The sequence below is a fragment of the Carex rostrata genome, chromosome 20 (assembly GCF_964058835.1).
Source record: "Carex rostrata chromosome 20, lpCarRost1.2, whole genome shotgun sequence".
NCBI classification, from domain to species: Eukaryota; Viridiplantae; Streptophyta; class Magnoliopsida; order Poales; family Cyperaceae; genus Carex; species Carex rostrata.
The window spans coordinates 8897351-8912694 of NC_135937.1; the positions used below are offsets into that span (position 1 = coordinate 8897351).

The 15344-nt window shown below is 35.3% G+C and overlaps 2 protein-coding genes and 1 non-coding gene across 4 annotated transcripts; all 3 read left to right on the forward strand.

The window, feature by feature from the left end:
• The first annotated feature begins 282 nt into the window (after window positions 1-282).
• LOC144572189 (putative inactive leucine-rich repeat receptor-like protein kinase At3g03770) lies at window positions 283-4783 on the forward strand. Of its 2 annotated transcripts, none has more exons than XM_078321640.1 (8): window positions 283-599; window positions 919-2310; window positions 2569-2702; window positions 2880-3120; window positions 3274-3482; window positions 3630-3676; window positions 3781-3892; window positions 4318-4783. In XM_078321640.1, the coding sequence occupies exons 2-8, from the start codon at window positions 951-953 to the stop codon at window positions 4561-4563; spliced, it is 2349 nt and encodes a 782-aa protein (XP_078177766.1). In that variant the 5' UTR covers window positions 283-599; window positions 919-950; the 3' UTR covers window positions 4564-4783. The 2 variants fall into 2 exon arrangements, with proteins under 2 accessions (XP_078177766.1, XP_078177765.1); XM_078321639.1 differs by having other exon boundaries at window positions 460-599; window positions 916-2310.
• A 1295-nt stretch (window positions 4784-6078) lies between these two features.
• On the forward strand, window positions 6079-6239 carry LOC144572910 (U1 spliceosomal RNA). The gene has a single exon (XR_013517837.1). It is a non-coding gene; the product is annotated as a U1 spliceosomal RNA (small nuclear RNA).
• A 1034-nt stretch (window positions 6240-7273) lies between these two features.
• On the forward strand, window positions 7274-13348 carry LOC144572193 (guanosine-3',5'-bis (diphosphate) 3'-pyrophosphohydrolase, putative (DUF2215)). Its single transcript, XM_078321644.1, has 10 exons — window positions 7274-7467; window positions 8008-8203; window positions 8740-8897; window positions 9317-9462; window positions 9626-9688; window positions 10177-10269; window positions 10739-10900; window positions 11321-11412; window positions 12003-12178; window positions 12841-13348. The coding sequence occupies exons 1-10, from the start codon at window positions 7350-7352 to the stop codon at window positions 13155-13157; spliced, it is 1521 nt and encodes a 506-aa protein (XP_078177770.1). The 5' UTR covers window positions 7274-7349; the 3' UTR covers window positions 13158-13348.
• Window positions 13349-15344: the final 1996 nt, after the last annotated feature.

Genomic DNA, 15344 nt, shown 5'->3' on the forward strand with positions numbered 1-15344 from the left:
TTTTATTCATAGTTCGTTGTTTTAAAAGGATAATTCTAGTGTGCATCTGACTTTTATGTTACATTCAATTCTTATGGTTATGGTACATATTTTAAAAAATATATTATTCTAATTAAACATTAAAATTGTAGATCTGTTCTTAATTATTTGATTGGTCATTAATCATTAAGTCATTAACAATTTTAAATTGTTTGGTAGAAGGCTAACTGAAGGGTGCAGATAGGAGATGGATAGCAGTTGTTTGGGTAATAAAGGCGGGAGCTGAGAGGCTGGAAGGGAGATGCTCTGCTTTTACTTTCCTTGGTTTAATGGTGGCGGTGTGTAAAAGAAAAGAAAAAAAGGCAAAAAAATATAGAAAAGAAAAAGAAAGAAAAGAGAAAGCCCAATCTCTGTACCACTCGCAGATGGTATGGTATCTCTCCTCATGGCGTACTGCTTGTGCTTGCTTTAAACAACATATATTAATTCTACCTCCGTACAATGCTGGGCATGGAGATAATTTTGCTGCTTCCTTTTCTCCTCTAGCTTGAGAGAGAGAGAGAGAGGTTATGCTTCCTCCTCAACCTATAAGTTTGCGGCTGGTTTTGAAATTGTGTTAGGTATTTTTTTTTTTTCTAATTATTTTGAAATTTTGAAATTTTTATGGGTAGTACCATTAAGCATTAATTCAGCTGTGAACTTAACAAAAAGCTGAGAGTAGGACCTTGATTTCTCTTTTGATCTGATTCTATCAAGTAATATTTACCTATAACCATACTATTCAGGTCAAACACTGGTACATTTATAGAATTTGGTTATTCCTGGTATTTGAAAATATTCTTTTGTTCAACACAAAACATATTTAACTTTAGTCACTACTGAATATATGCTAAGAGCTGTTTTTTTTTTTTTTTTAAAAAAAACATTTTTCCACAGAAGAATATCTTGGGCACAGATTGGCATCATCATTAATGGCTACATCATTGTTACAATGGAAACATTCATCTCTCCTAATTCTCTTTACAACTCTTCTCCTAATACCCCTTTCATCCCAAACTTCATTAAACCCCGCACAAATTTGGTCTCTTCTTCGGATCCAACACCTACTAAACTACCCCATGATACTCAAACCATGGCACACAAATTCTACCTTTTGCAATCTCAAACCGAATCCACATTTCACCATTGTTTGCTATTCAAATAGCATAACCCAGCTACACATAACTGGAAACCCATTCTCCCCTTCTCTACCAAAAACCTTCTCCATCGAGTCATTTGTCACCACTCTAACAAGGTTTCCTGACCTCAAGGTTCTCTCCCTGACCTCACTCGGCCTGTGGGGCCCACTGCCGACAAAAATTGCAAGGCTTTCAAACCTCGAGATTTTGAACATGAGTTCCAATTCTCTATATGGCACAATACCTCATGAGATTGCAAACCTTACCAACTTGCAAACCCTAATACTTGACCATAACTTGTTTAGTAGTCCTTTGATGAATTGGGTCAGTTCACTCCAATTGTTGGCGGTTTTGAGTTTGAAAAATAATAGCTTAAATGGAACCTTACCTAATTCTCTATCAAGCATGACTTCTCTCAGAATCATTGATGTATCATTGAATGATTTAAGCGGGGATGTGCCCGATCTTACTGAGTTAACGAATCTTGAGGTGCTTGATTTTAGCAACAACTCATTTGGGCCCCAATTTCCCAAATTGGGTATTAAATTGGTGACAATTGTATTGAAGAATAACAAATTTGGGGATAGCATCCCCGCTAATTTGGAATCTTACTATTTTCTACAAAGGATAGACGTCTCTTCTAATAAATTTGTTGGCCCGTTTCCGCCTTCCTTGTTATCTCTGCCATCTATTCATTACGTAAATATTGCTGGAAATCGATTTACTGGTATGCTATTCAAAAACAGCTCATGTAACGATCAGTTAGAATTTGTGGACTTATCAGACAATCTTTTATCTGGAACGGTGCCATCTTGTTTAGATTTGGGGTCTGATGATAAATCGGTTTTTTATTCACATAATTGCTTATCTGTATCGGGTGATCCAACACAGCACCCAGATTCGTTTTGTCAGACCCAGGCTTTGGCTGCCGGAATACTACCGGAGAAAAGGAGGCAGAGTAAGTTTGCAAAGAAAGCAATTCTGGCAATCTGTGTAGTAGTTGGTGCTGTTCTCTGTGCCCTGCTTGTTGGTGTTTTGGTTTTGTTTTTATCGAAACAAAAAAATGTAAGAAAAATAGTTTTGAGACCTCCAAAGAAATTACAGGAGAACAGTGGGTCAACTGTGAACTCCTCCCTGGCAGTGACTGATTCAAGTATGTTTTCTAGTTTTCCTTTTCATAATTTTTTTTGTTTTTTGTATGCATTTTTGTTTTAGTTGAACAAGCGAGGATAAACACTTCAACAGGTGAAAATTAAGGAAAAATTGAACTTTAATGGGTGAATAAATGAAGAAAATTAGTTTTTTTTGGAGCGGTACAATTTGCAAGCTGAGTTGTTCGAATGTGAGTGAAGTTTCGAAAAATCTCTCACTTCCAGTAATATTTATACTTATTTTTTCTCCTTAACAAAAGGGTACATATCGCCCACAATAAAACTCGGTGCACTCGGTATTCCATCATACCGAACCTTCTCTTTGGAGGAGATTGAAGCTGCTACAAATAATTTTGACACCTCAAGTTTCATTGGAGAGTGCTCAAATGGCCAGGTACATGTACAGCTTGAGTATTTATGACTTACAATATGATACCATACCAGGCAACATTCTACCAATTTAGATGTACTATCTTATTCCTTGTTATTATTGACCTGGTACCACTCTACCATTCCAGTATCACTCATTGTGAGCAAGATAAATTTCTTGATTTTGAATTTTTTTTGTCAGATGTATAGAGGAAGTTTGGCTGATGGTTCCTTGGTTGCTATAAGATGTTTGAAACTAAAGAAGAAACAAGCCTCGATTAATTTCAAAAATCAAATTGATATAATTTCAAAGCTGAGACACCGCCACCTGACAAGTGCCCTAGGGCATTGTTTCGAGTACTACCTGGACGACTCCACAGTCAGCCGTATTTTTTTCATTTTTGAATTTGCGCCAAAAGGGAATTTGAGGAGCAATATTTCACGTAAGTTAAATCCTATATCACACTTGTCATGACAGTACTGCACAAAATAGTAAGTGCGATGATTGGCATAATATGCAGAATAAGCAATGCAATTACAAATGTAGATATCAGAGGTCTTCTTTTCTCTAGTACTGATCTGACACTTCCCTGCAGATGGAGTTGCAAGGCAGAGGCTTACATGGCCACAGAGGATCTCTGCGGCCATTGGTCTGGCTAAGGGCGTTCAATTTTTGCACGGGGGAATTATACCGGGCTTGTTCGGAAATAATCTGAAAATATCAAATGTGCTGTTGGATCAGAACTTTGTTGCAAAATTAAGTTGTTATAATTTGCCCATCATAGAACAAAGCACACAAACAGAGGTGAGTTGATTCTCAGATGTCATAATATATAATGCCCAACAAAGATAATTAATTGTTTCTTTTCTTATCCTCGTATCAAAATCTATTGTTTAGCTGTTTCTCTTAATGCTAACTTGATATCCTCTCAATAAATTGTTGTTGTTTCAGACTCGAGTAGGAGGTACATCAAATGGTGAAAGTGATCAAGCTGATAGGTAATGCCAATGCCAATTTATTTTTCTCTTAATATATTATTGCCATCGGGTGCTATGATTTAGAGTTTACTAAATTACTCTCTTTTTTGTTTGAAACTTTAAAGTCTTCTTCAAGGAGAAAAGGTTGATGTGTATGATTTTGGTGTAATACTATTAGAGATTTTGTGTGGAAGGCCAATCCAGTCCCATTATGAAGTTGGAATTATGAAGAATCAAGTAAGATATAAACTTTGAAATTGATATTATTACAGTACATTACATTTGTTTGCTGTCAATTTTCTTTTCAGGGCCTTTTTTGAGAATTTTATTTTTAGTTCAGATTTTATTAATAAAAAAAATATAACAAACCACAAATGAAATATTTAATGGACAACTACAAATGTATAATAATGATCAATTTTAAAAAGAATAGTAAAAAAGTAGTGATATTCTACCTATCTAAAAAGAATAGTAAAAAAATTATGAAAATTGTAAAATTTAGTCTGCAAGTACATTTTCATATGTAAAAAATGTTGAACAATTAAAATCAACTGTTTGGACTTTAAAAACATAGATATTGATTGTGCTATGCATAGTACCGTAGCCTCACTCTATTAATTAAGCCAACTATAGTTCTTATACAAATCTACCTACAACTGCAGCTCCAGTTGAGCCTAACGGGTGACAAAGCTGCCAGGAGGAGATTAATAGATCCAGTCGTGAACAAATCATGCTCTGATGAATCGCTAAAAACAGTAATGGAGATTTGCATGCGGTGCCTCTTGAAGGAGCCATTGCAGAGGCCATCAGTTGAGGATGTGCTCTGGAACCTGCAGTTTGCTGCTCAGGTACTTGCTCAGAGCTGTGAAGCATCCCCTCTGACACCCTCCTGTCCCCGAAGGAGTTGAAGTCATAAATTGTAATGGTACTACTGGTTTCTCAGGTTTTATTGCATGTGTACCCTTGCAATTTATAACTCGAATATTTAGTGCAACTTTTTTATTTTGAAAAAAGTTATCATTGCGGAACATTGAAATGTATAAAGATTTAAAGTGTAAGTTCTTGGCTGGGGTATATTTGCAAACATAGATGATCACTGGTTGTATTGAAAGAATGTGGAGTCCAAAACAGAATCCCCTTTTGTGTGCAGTTCTACAAGCATTTAAGTGAAACCATAGATCCTATTATTAATTAAAATATGAACTATTAGTACGAATTGTCTTTTGCTAGCAGAGAAATTGTCTATAACAAGAATTTTCAGATCAATAAGCTGGCAAAAGCCATAGCATAAGCTTCCTCTGGCAGGTGTATAATAAAGAACTATTTTCTTAGTTATGCTTAAATCTTATTAGTTGAACAGATATCTTTAGTTGAACTATTAAAAGTTTATTGTTGAATTTTGAAGTGAGATGTGGGGAATATCAATTTTGGCATGCCATATTTTATCTTTCTGTGTGATACAGCCTGCATTATGTGCTAAACTTCTTTACTTTTTATTAATTTGCGATTAATTAGTTATACGCGATACCAGTCAAACAGCCTGCACTATCCGCTGAGCTCGTATACTTTCTGAATCACTGCAAGCCATTCAGGCTTACACAAAATGCATTTGGGTCAGGTGGAACTTCAGATTTTTTTTTTCAACCTAAAAAGAAATCTGAAAATCAAATATCTATCGAAAAGGACATGAAGCTTAAAAGCAGGATACTGACGTTCTCATTTCTCCGCTGTTCTATGACGAGGTGTTATTTAAAATACCATACAGAAAAGCTCTATATATTCTAATGGAGTGAGCTATAAAATGCAAACATTGTTAAGAAAAACTTTGGTAGATATATTGAAAGCAAGACAACTTGCAATCGAGTCAACTTACCAAAATTAGTCATTAATCCATGCATGGGGCAGTGTATACATTCAAGGTGCCTAATTATATAATTTATATTGTTGCAAGCCTCTGAATTTTCTTATGCATCTATGTATGCTGATCACTAATATAATTACTTTATCCAATCATTGTAAAATATATTTTACCAGAAACAGCAATAACTATTTAAATTGTAGAAACATCTGATCAAGTTTGCTTCCCAAAGCTCGGGAGAGAATGCATGTATCTGCTCAAACATGTCCAAAGAAGAAACTCATGCTAGCTTCATTGCTTCTGATTGAACTTATTAAGACCATCTATCCAGTTTCCCTTCTGGAATTTAAACGCGATGGAAGTTGTCGGATTTTTAACTTTCTTCACCCAAATCAGGCCCAATGATACAAAACAGGCCTTGAAACAAAAGGAAAGGTCCAGAATGGGTCGGAGGCGCTGTCCGGTTTCTATTATCCTCTTGCGTTAAGTTAGTCCCACAAGAAAAGAACAGAAGAGGAGGACGCTCAGAGCATCTATAAAACAAGTTGGGGGTGCCTTGAAGAAGGCACTTACCTGGACGGGGTCAATGGCTGATCAAGAAGGGTCATGGCCTAGATCCAGTGGCCCACATTGCACTTTGTGGGAGCGCTGGTCTACCATCTGCCCAAGTGGCGGAGTGGACGTCGTAATTTGTGATTGAGGGGGTACGCGTTCGCGCGGCCCCTGCCATTTCTAAATTTCAATGTTTTTTTTATGTTTTTGAGAATAGAATTTTGTTAAGACCTGTAAAATAGTCATCATATATTTCAATGATTTTTTTAAGAAAATTATGAATTGTTAATTGTAATGATTCCTTAGAGTTGAAATAGTTTTTGTTTTGTAATGTTTTTTATTAATTTTATTCTAGTTGGAATATTTTTTTACTAATTTTCGAAAGCAATCTTAAATGATAGTTAGCTATGATCTTCAGTGATCTTTATACCCAAATTTAGTTTGGTTTTTTTATTAAGAGGAAGTAGACACTGTTCGTACCTTTTTGTGTCATCTACTGCTATACTTTTTATACCGGGGCTCCCCAAAATTGATCATATATATGTTGATGACCCCTAATTCGTAAATTTATTTATAACAGGAATGTCAGAAAAATAAGAAAGGAAAAGGAAGTGTATCATCGCATCTAACCTTAATTTTGTTATGTAACTTGACTATTTCTATTTGACTTGCCAATAAGATTTTCTTAACATCTTGTTGGCGGTTGCACACCGCGGTCCTAATAGGAAACGGAAACCCGGTTCATCCCAGTCCAAATCACCTCAATTTCAGACAAACCACTGACCTTCCGTTTAGCCAGAGAACACACAATAAAAGCCGAGTAAAAGTCAATCCACAAACTTCACCTTTAATTCGTTCATGTTTGTTAAATCCATCCACCAGTATGAAAAATTGTTCATATCATGACAATTAATTTGGTATGGGGTATTCGATAATGCAACAAAATAGATACTTTAATTTCGAGTTAGTAGATGTCTAATTAAAGTTTTCAAAAAAAAATTTCTCTTTGTCAGATATGCTAAAATATTGTATCCCGTAGATGAAAAAAAAAAACATTAATAAATAAATATCACATTTGTGAAGCGAGAAAAGAAGAGGAAAGGGTACTACAAATTGAAATGAAATGGACAGATCCAGTTTTGGTAAATGGAGAAAGAAATTGCGCTTGCTTCGTAAGCAAAGCCAAAACAAAACCCTTTCTCTAATCCGAGATTCCGAGGAATGTATTAATTGTGAATTGTGATTAAAATAAAAGAGAGATGGAGTATTGAGTGAAAATCAAAAATGGAGAGAAGAAAGAGAAGCTTCTCTTCTCTCTCCGCCTCCGCCTTCACCTTTCCTCTTCTTTTCTCACTTCTCTCTCTACTCCGCCTCTCCGCAAGCGATCAAACGCCAATCAGAGGTACTTTTCTCTTGCGAATAATGTATTTTATCCTGATTTTCTTACTTTTTTCGTTATTATATGACGTATTTCAGCTGAAATTAGCCAATTTACGGGTACATTTAACTCTACTTTTGCTTCTAACGCCTTTTCCCGTTGATTTACCTACAAGTATTATTAATTCCGCAACTACGAGGTTATCCCTAAAATGTCTCCTCTTTCAATAGATGAATTCCATGAAATAGATTCCAAATGCATAAATCCTTAATTAGTGTCTAATCGTTGAATTTTGAGCAATCATAGCTTTTAAGGTAACAAATTCTTGTGAATAATTTCATTTGGAACTGATCTTGTACCAAATATACCTTTGCATCGTATCTTTTTTTATTTATTTGCAAGTTTCTATCAATAAAAATGGGGCCATATGCGCCTTACTGGCTTACATAACAAAAAATTTGTTTAAGGTAATTCAATTAGGGTAATAAAATCGATGCAAGTGTTAATAAGGAAACCCTTTCGTGAAATATTTCTAAGCCATTTACCTTTTGGTTTTATCTACAGAGGTTAACTTGGAAGAGCCAATTATAACATTCACTCCGCAATATTTTGGTGGTCACTCATGCGAGCGGTCACACATCTCTCCCTTGTCGCGGGTGCATAATATCAAAAGTTATGCAAACTCACGTAGGATTTCATTAACTATCTCTGGATCCCTACCTGAGAAGTTCCACTGGAAAATTGAGGTTTGTTCTCATAGGTGAGTTATTCCTTTACTGAATTTTATGTTGTGAAGTACCTGATGCATGTCAGCATGAGAGTAACTAATTGGGATGGCTATAGATGGGCATGCATTATTTTTATAGTATCATAGTCGGGTTGGGTCCAACCTAATCTGCCAGGAGACCAATAAATTATGACCTGACTTAACTGTTTGACTTTTATGGGTCATTGAGTTAACCTAGTGCAACGGCATCATCAAATTTTCATATTGGTTCTTTGCTACCATTACTTTTTTATTTAATTAAACTATTCAAGCCTAAAGCATAGTCTTCGTTTCACCATATGATTATCATTATAAGCAGTGTGGTCCAGTCTAATGGGATCAGTTTTGACCTTGAATTTAAGACCTAGGTTCCAGTAGTTCCTGTCAGTGGTAGCATGTCCATGCTGATATATGTCCAATGTAGTTATCGGTACCAGTCTGTTCTACAATTTTCCATGGTTGTATCATTCTATCATAGAAATGAAAAGTGTTATGTTACCCAATTTATCGAAATTTTGAATACTCTGTAGGAATGCCTCTATGGGATTATGCGAGTGTGAGTCGAGTAACTGGCAGAGCCTTCACAATGGGCAATGGAATAGTTTTATATCACCATATGAGAAAAGATATATCGACGTACGAGTTAAGGATCAGATTTCTACCTCTTTCTCTCTTTCTATCCAAGAAGGTAACTTTCTAATTCTTGAAAAAAAATTTCCTTTTGATGTCTACTTGCAAACTTCTTTGGGGCATGCTAGAATTGTAGCTAGGATGCTAATCAGGTCTATTACTAGGTACCTACCATTAATGCTACTTATAGTCAACTTGTTGATAATAATCAGTGACAGTATGATACTGGACTCGAGTGTGCATTTGAGTACCAAACTTATGAGCTTTGGAAAAGAGAAAGAAAAATAGAATCACTCTTTTTTGGGGCATAAAACACCCATGATTGTTCGTGTTTGCATAAAAAACAATAATTTAATATTTGCCATGAAAAGAACCACGAAACAATTACTGCTTGTTTACTTTAATAGTTTTGTTTTGTTTTTGGTAAATGTTTTTTGTTCACAAATGTGATATTTATTTATTTCATGACTCCTGTAGAGTTCCACCAGTGGCGGCTGTTTTGTCTCGGGATAGGGCTTATGCTGCTCATTCTAGCCCCAGTTGTCAGCGACTGGGCCCCGTTTTATTATAGCAGCTCTATGGCCCTGGGCATACTGCTAGTTGTCTTGCTTATCCTTTTTCAGGTATCTTTTTTATTACCTTCGAAGTTCATGTGCTAAATTTTTTTATGAGATTATTTATAAGTTCAGAGAATTGGCTTCCTTGATTAATATTTGATCTAAATATAATCTCATATTTCTCGATTGACTACTGATAAAAATTTCAAATTATCCAAATTGGTTGCAGGGTATGAAATTACTGCCCTTGGGAAGGAAAAATCTATTCTACTTGACAATTTATGGCTCTGTGGTAGGTTTTCAGCATAATCTTTTAATTAAAATTTTGTTTTTCTACTTATTTTTAACTTTGAAATATGCAAAAAGGATATCAATGTTCTATGAATTGTAATAGGCCCTCCAAAGACAGTTAATTGTATAGTTAAACAGAATATGTTTAACGATTATAATTCTAATCCATTAATTAATTGTCATTAAGATAAATCCTTTGCTTGTTTTAAAAGGGTCATCATCTCATTGTGGTTTCTTGATTTTAATGGACTAGATCAACAAAAGGAATAATTTCTGAGTCCTGATTACCTGATTACTTGATTAGTTTGGTAAGAGTTTGATGCTAAGTTAAAATGTATGTTTCAAATGTTTTGAAAAGGGGGCCATGAACTTGAAAATTTTTTGTAGGGGGGATTTTCTGCAATTTTCAGCATATCTATTCCTCTCATTATTAATCTTTTCCTTTAGTTGGATTCTGATTGTCTATCTTTTGCGTTCTTAAAATATCAGCTAGGTATCGGCTCATACATTGCTCACTACTTCTCTTCAATTGTCAGTTCTATCCTAGCAACTTTTGGCTTGAGTGAGGAAATGCATAATCCTGTAAGTATTCCAATCTGTAATAATGGACTGTACTCATACTACGTATCTTTTTTAAATTTATTTTTTTTATGTAAAGAAAGTCCTGTGATACTTCCTACCTATGTCTCAGCATTTGTTTCTTAAAATGTTTTCGACATTGAGAAAATTTGAACAACCATGTTATGATCAGATTTAAGGTGGCATGACCTTACTGAACTGATCAAAAATCTAACTGCCATACCTGACCTAGAACCAACCGGAGGGTTGAGTGCACCAAAATCCAGCATTGGCTTTTGCATACAACCTGAGATTTGACAAACATAAGATGATCCAACCAAATCTGACCTATATGCCCTTTCCCATCTCTTCGTTACATATCTTGTATGGTTTATGGTCTTAACATTGGCTTTTGCATGCTTTTATTTGATTCACCATAGTCATTTCAAATATCCATTCATTTTCCCGCTTCTGGAATGTTTTGTATACACAGGTCTCAGTTTTCTTAATAGTGGTGGTAGTCTTGGCTGGTGCTGCTCTAGGCTTCTGGGTTGTGAGGAAGTTTGTTCTTTCTTCTGATGGCCATGTTGATGCTGGCATTGCTCGATTTGTACTGTGGGCCATGCGTGTTATTGCTCTCTTTTTCATCCTCCAGGTGCACAAGTGATTAATCTATTCTACTTATTTATTTGTTTTTAACAAAAACTACTAATTAAATATTGCATTTAAGCTAAAATTGCCATTACCTCAATCAATGTCCTATTGTGTACTTTTGCCTCAACTATGCTGAAATTTACCAATGATCAAGTTGTAGATGAATAATAATCAAGCAAGAAAAGCATTAAGAAAAAAAAAAGAAGAGAAGCAAAAAATTAGGTCATGCTACTTACTCGAAGCTGATATCTGGCTCGTACCAGGCTACTACATGTGGTGTCCCCTAGTATTAAGACTAGTAACTGACCCTTAGAATTGTACTCTAGCCTTTAATTCAGACTACATTTAATCGACTTCTCCTTTATTAACTAATTTGCAAGTATGTATTTATTTTATTACTGATTTTATCTTTTATTGGCAGAGTTCTCTGGATCCTCTTCTTGCACTTGGTGCACTAGGTGCTTCTTGGTATACCAGCACTGTTGCTTCTCACGTGCTTTCTTCAATATTCTTGTAAGTTTGACTACATTTAGTTGAAGATTTTCTTATTTTGGAATTTTGAGTGTTAATTTTGGTATACTTGTGAGGATTGACTGCTTTATCATATAAAGCATTTTGAGGTCTGAATGGAACAAAGAATACAGTGATGGTGGATTCTGGAACAGCAGGAAATGAAACTTGCACATTACTTATTTTTCTCATCTTATTCTATTTTGCTAAACCCTTAATTCCCAGAGTTTGATCAACACTAAATCTTAATTAATAATACAGTAGGATCCCAATCATGGGAAAAAGGGCTTGGGAATTTATTGTATGTCTTTCTATTTGCTTGTTTGGAATCCAGTATGGTTACCAAGAACATCAATCTCTGAACTTGATAGTACTGATATTGTAACAATCAGGTTTATAATATTTATTCATTTATTCTTTGGTGCTTCTGAAACTGAAACTAGGAAAACTGATTTCTTCATTTCATCCTTCCCAAATTTTGGTGGGCATATCCTTGTTTTTGTTTTTTTTAATTCTCTTACTTTGAACATTCCTTTTCCTCTTTTTAGGCACCCTTTTATGAAAGCATTTAACTTTTTGAGTCATACTTATAGGATGGAAGAATCAAGTACTGGAGGAGGCTTGTGGCAACCAAAGGCTAGTCAAAAGCTTCCCTCTCCTTATGGAAGGCAACCTGAGTTTCTTAGTAAATCGAGCAGGAGGGACTATGGTGAAACCATTTGGGAGAGCCCTAGTAGCCCAAATTCTTGGTCAGGACGTGCTACGAAAGGTACCCAGTATATCCCTTATTATTTGCTAACTCGATATTTCTGTGTAGCAGCTGAAATTGAACATTAGATATTTTTACCTAACATGCTTTTGTTAGTTTGGTGTTTACGAGATATCTATGTTCCATTTGTCTATTTACTGTTCCACTTAAATTGAAAAAAGAAAAGAAAATCACTAAGATTGAGCTAAAATTAGGGATAATTTGGACTTGAAGTGTGTATGAACTTGTATGAATGGATATGCTTGAGTTAATAGGAAAAGGGTTGATGATAACTTGGTCATCTTCTTTTCGTTAAAATTGGTGGGATGTTTATTGTTTAGTAATAATAATGAATATTACTGCAAACTGCATATACAAGTAAATGTCAGGTCTGTTTTTTATAAAATATGAGTATATATGAGCTTGTATCTTTACTTGTTTTCTCATTCTTTGCAAATCGAACCTCTACATAATAGACATTTATACATCTTATCAGATATATGATCAATATGGCACCAATGTATGCCCTGGTTGTTATTATACCTTACAAGTACTGCAGTACTTCCGGTTCATTGCATACCTAGTTATTTTTTTTATTGTGAATTATTGTTTATTGATTGCTTATTTTTGTAAATCACTTTATTTTCATTTCTGAATACCTTTTTTGCCTTTTTACTGTGCAGCACAAGTCAACACAGCCACCTTTAAGAAAAAAACTCCAAAAAGCCGAGAAAGAGATTTCTACTCGACGTACCATAACGTACCAAAGCGGAAGTTCACGAAGAGAGAATGGGACCGATTCACCCAGGAGCAAACAAACAGCGCTCTGGCAGAATGGGCCACCAGCCCGGATGTGGTTCGATGGATTTCTGACAATGCGCATCGGGTTCACGTGGACCGGGACAGTGCCACTGACAAGGACGACAGTCCAACGAGCTCATCGGGCTCCTCAGAAGAGCTGGAGCAAATCAACAAAGGACTCGGTCTACTCCAGTGGTGATGAACCAGATTTTACTTGCCTTAAGGTGATCTGGATGCTTGGTTATCCTTTTAGTATGACTGATATTACCCTTTTTAGGTGACCTTGCAGTTTGCATATCCAGTGTGTGTAATGATCTTACTGTAGTTTAGTCAATGTGACAGTTTTGACACCTAGTTCATTTAATATTTTTATGTTTAGGTGGCATGCAATTTAGGATTCAGTCTAGTCTAGGAAGAGGTATGATTTAGTGTTAACTATTGTTAGATGACTTGTGCAATAAGTAGTAAATCTGAGTAACTGGACAATTTTCCCATACTCTGTTGGATGAGAGCTTGAACATTTGCTTCTTCTTTTTTCTTCTTTTTATGGGTTAAATTTAAACAATAGAAGTGTTTCATTAGTGGGAATATTTATCATATTTGGAAGCATTGCTTGCGAAAACTAAGAAATTGTAACCTAATTTCCTGATGTCAAATGCAGTTTGTACTAGAGTTATAACGGTTTGTACTAGAGTTAGCCTGGGCCATGCGCCTATTGGTCTATTGGTCTATTGGTCTATTGGTCTATTGGTCTATTGGAGACGGATAAGATCAAATGTGGGCTTGATTATATTTATTTATTGATTGCGAGTGGTGTTGACAGGTCAGGTAGGCATCACCTAAACTGTCTTATTCTTAGCACGTGTACTAACTAGCAAATATTTTTCAAACCAACGTGAACTCGCACGGAACTTGAAAAACAGGAGCAGCATCAAAATTTAACCAGGGCGGGGTGGGGCGGGGCGGGGCTGTCGCCTCGCAAGAAGTCTGTTATGCCACATTGGAACATTAATCTATGGAAATCGAAAAGTCTTATCTGTTATTTACGTGGAGGAAAAGCAGATTGCTTCATATTTTTTAGGTCAATCTTACAATTCAAGCGCATCGCTTTTGACCGATCACTTGGCGGGACAAAGTACTTTGTCCCTCTGACAAGTATACGTATACTGTTATTTACAACACGGACCTTAGGTTATACGAACTATGTGAATGTGATGCATGGGAGGAATTAAATTTTTTTAATAAAAGTGATTAAAAATTAAAATGCACAATATGTGGTGTATAATTTAAATTCAAATCCTTCAACTACAAAATAAAGTTTTAACCACTAAAATATAATTAAATATTTGTTATTTGTTGAGAGAAGCTGAAGTATATATAAAATAAAATAAATTCAATTCAATTCAATTTCTATATACATAATTGAAATTTTAAAATCATAGGATCCGGCCCTCTCATGACAGTTTGTGAAAAATGAACGCCAGTAAAAATAAAGCGAAAATGTGGCTATAATATAATATAAATGATAGAAATTTATTGCTAAGTATTCAACTAGCAGAATAATAATTTGCTAGATAAGTGTATACCAATGCAACGTACGCAAGAATTGAAGTGTGAAGTCTGAAGAGGAGATAACTATATATATATATATATATATATATATATATATATATAGAGTACGGCTAACGCGCTTCCTCTAGCATATGGGCCGAAATGCTTCCGGTGGAAATTTGAAATTTCAAAATCCAAAAAGTCGATCTGAACCGTTCATCTTCTTCTCCATATTAATATCTGCTTGGAGACCAAATTTTACATTTTTCTGAAATTTTTTACTATTTATTAAGCCACTTTGAAAATCGCTGATCCAATGGTTTTACTGTTTTGTTAAGCCACCGTTGGATCAGCGATTTTCAATGTGGCTTAATAAATAGTAAAAAATTTCAGAAAAATGTAAAATTTGGTCTCCAAGCAGATATTAATATGGAGAAGGAGATGAACGGTTCAGATCGACTTTTTGAATTTTGAAATTTCAAATTTCCACCGGAAGCATTTCGGCCCATATGCTAGAGGAAGCGCGTTAGCCATACTCTATATATATATATATATATATTTAAGGTGTGGCAGAATTCGTACATATCTCAAACTTTGCGTGACTTTATGGAAAATCCCAACCGTTTAAATACGCTCTGCACGAATCTCAAAGCACACATAATACTGACCCCTACATCAACCCCCGAATAGGCACCGGACACATCGGTCACCCAAAACTTGAGATATATACGCACTCGGTGTGGCAACTGTGGGACATAGATACAGTTGCAGTTATGAAATATCCATGTAAAAAAATTGAAAACTGAATATAGTGAGAGAGAAAAAAAAAAAAAAA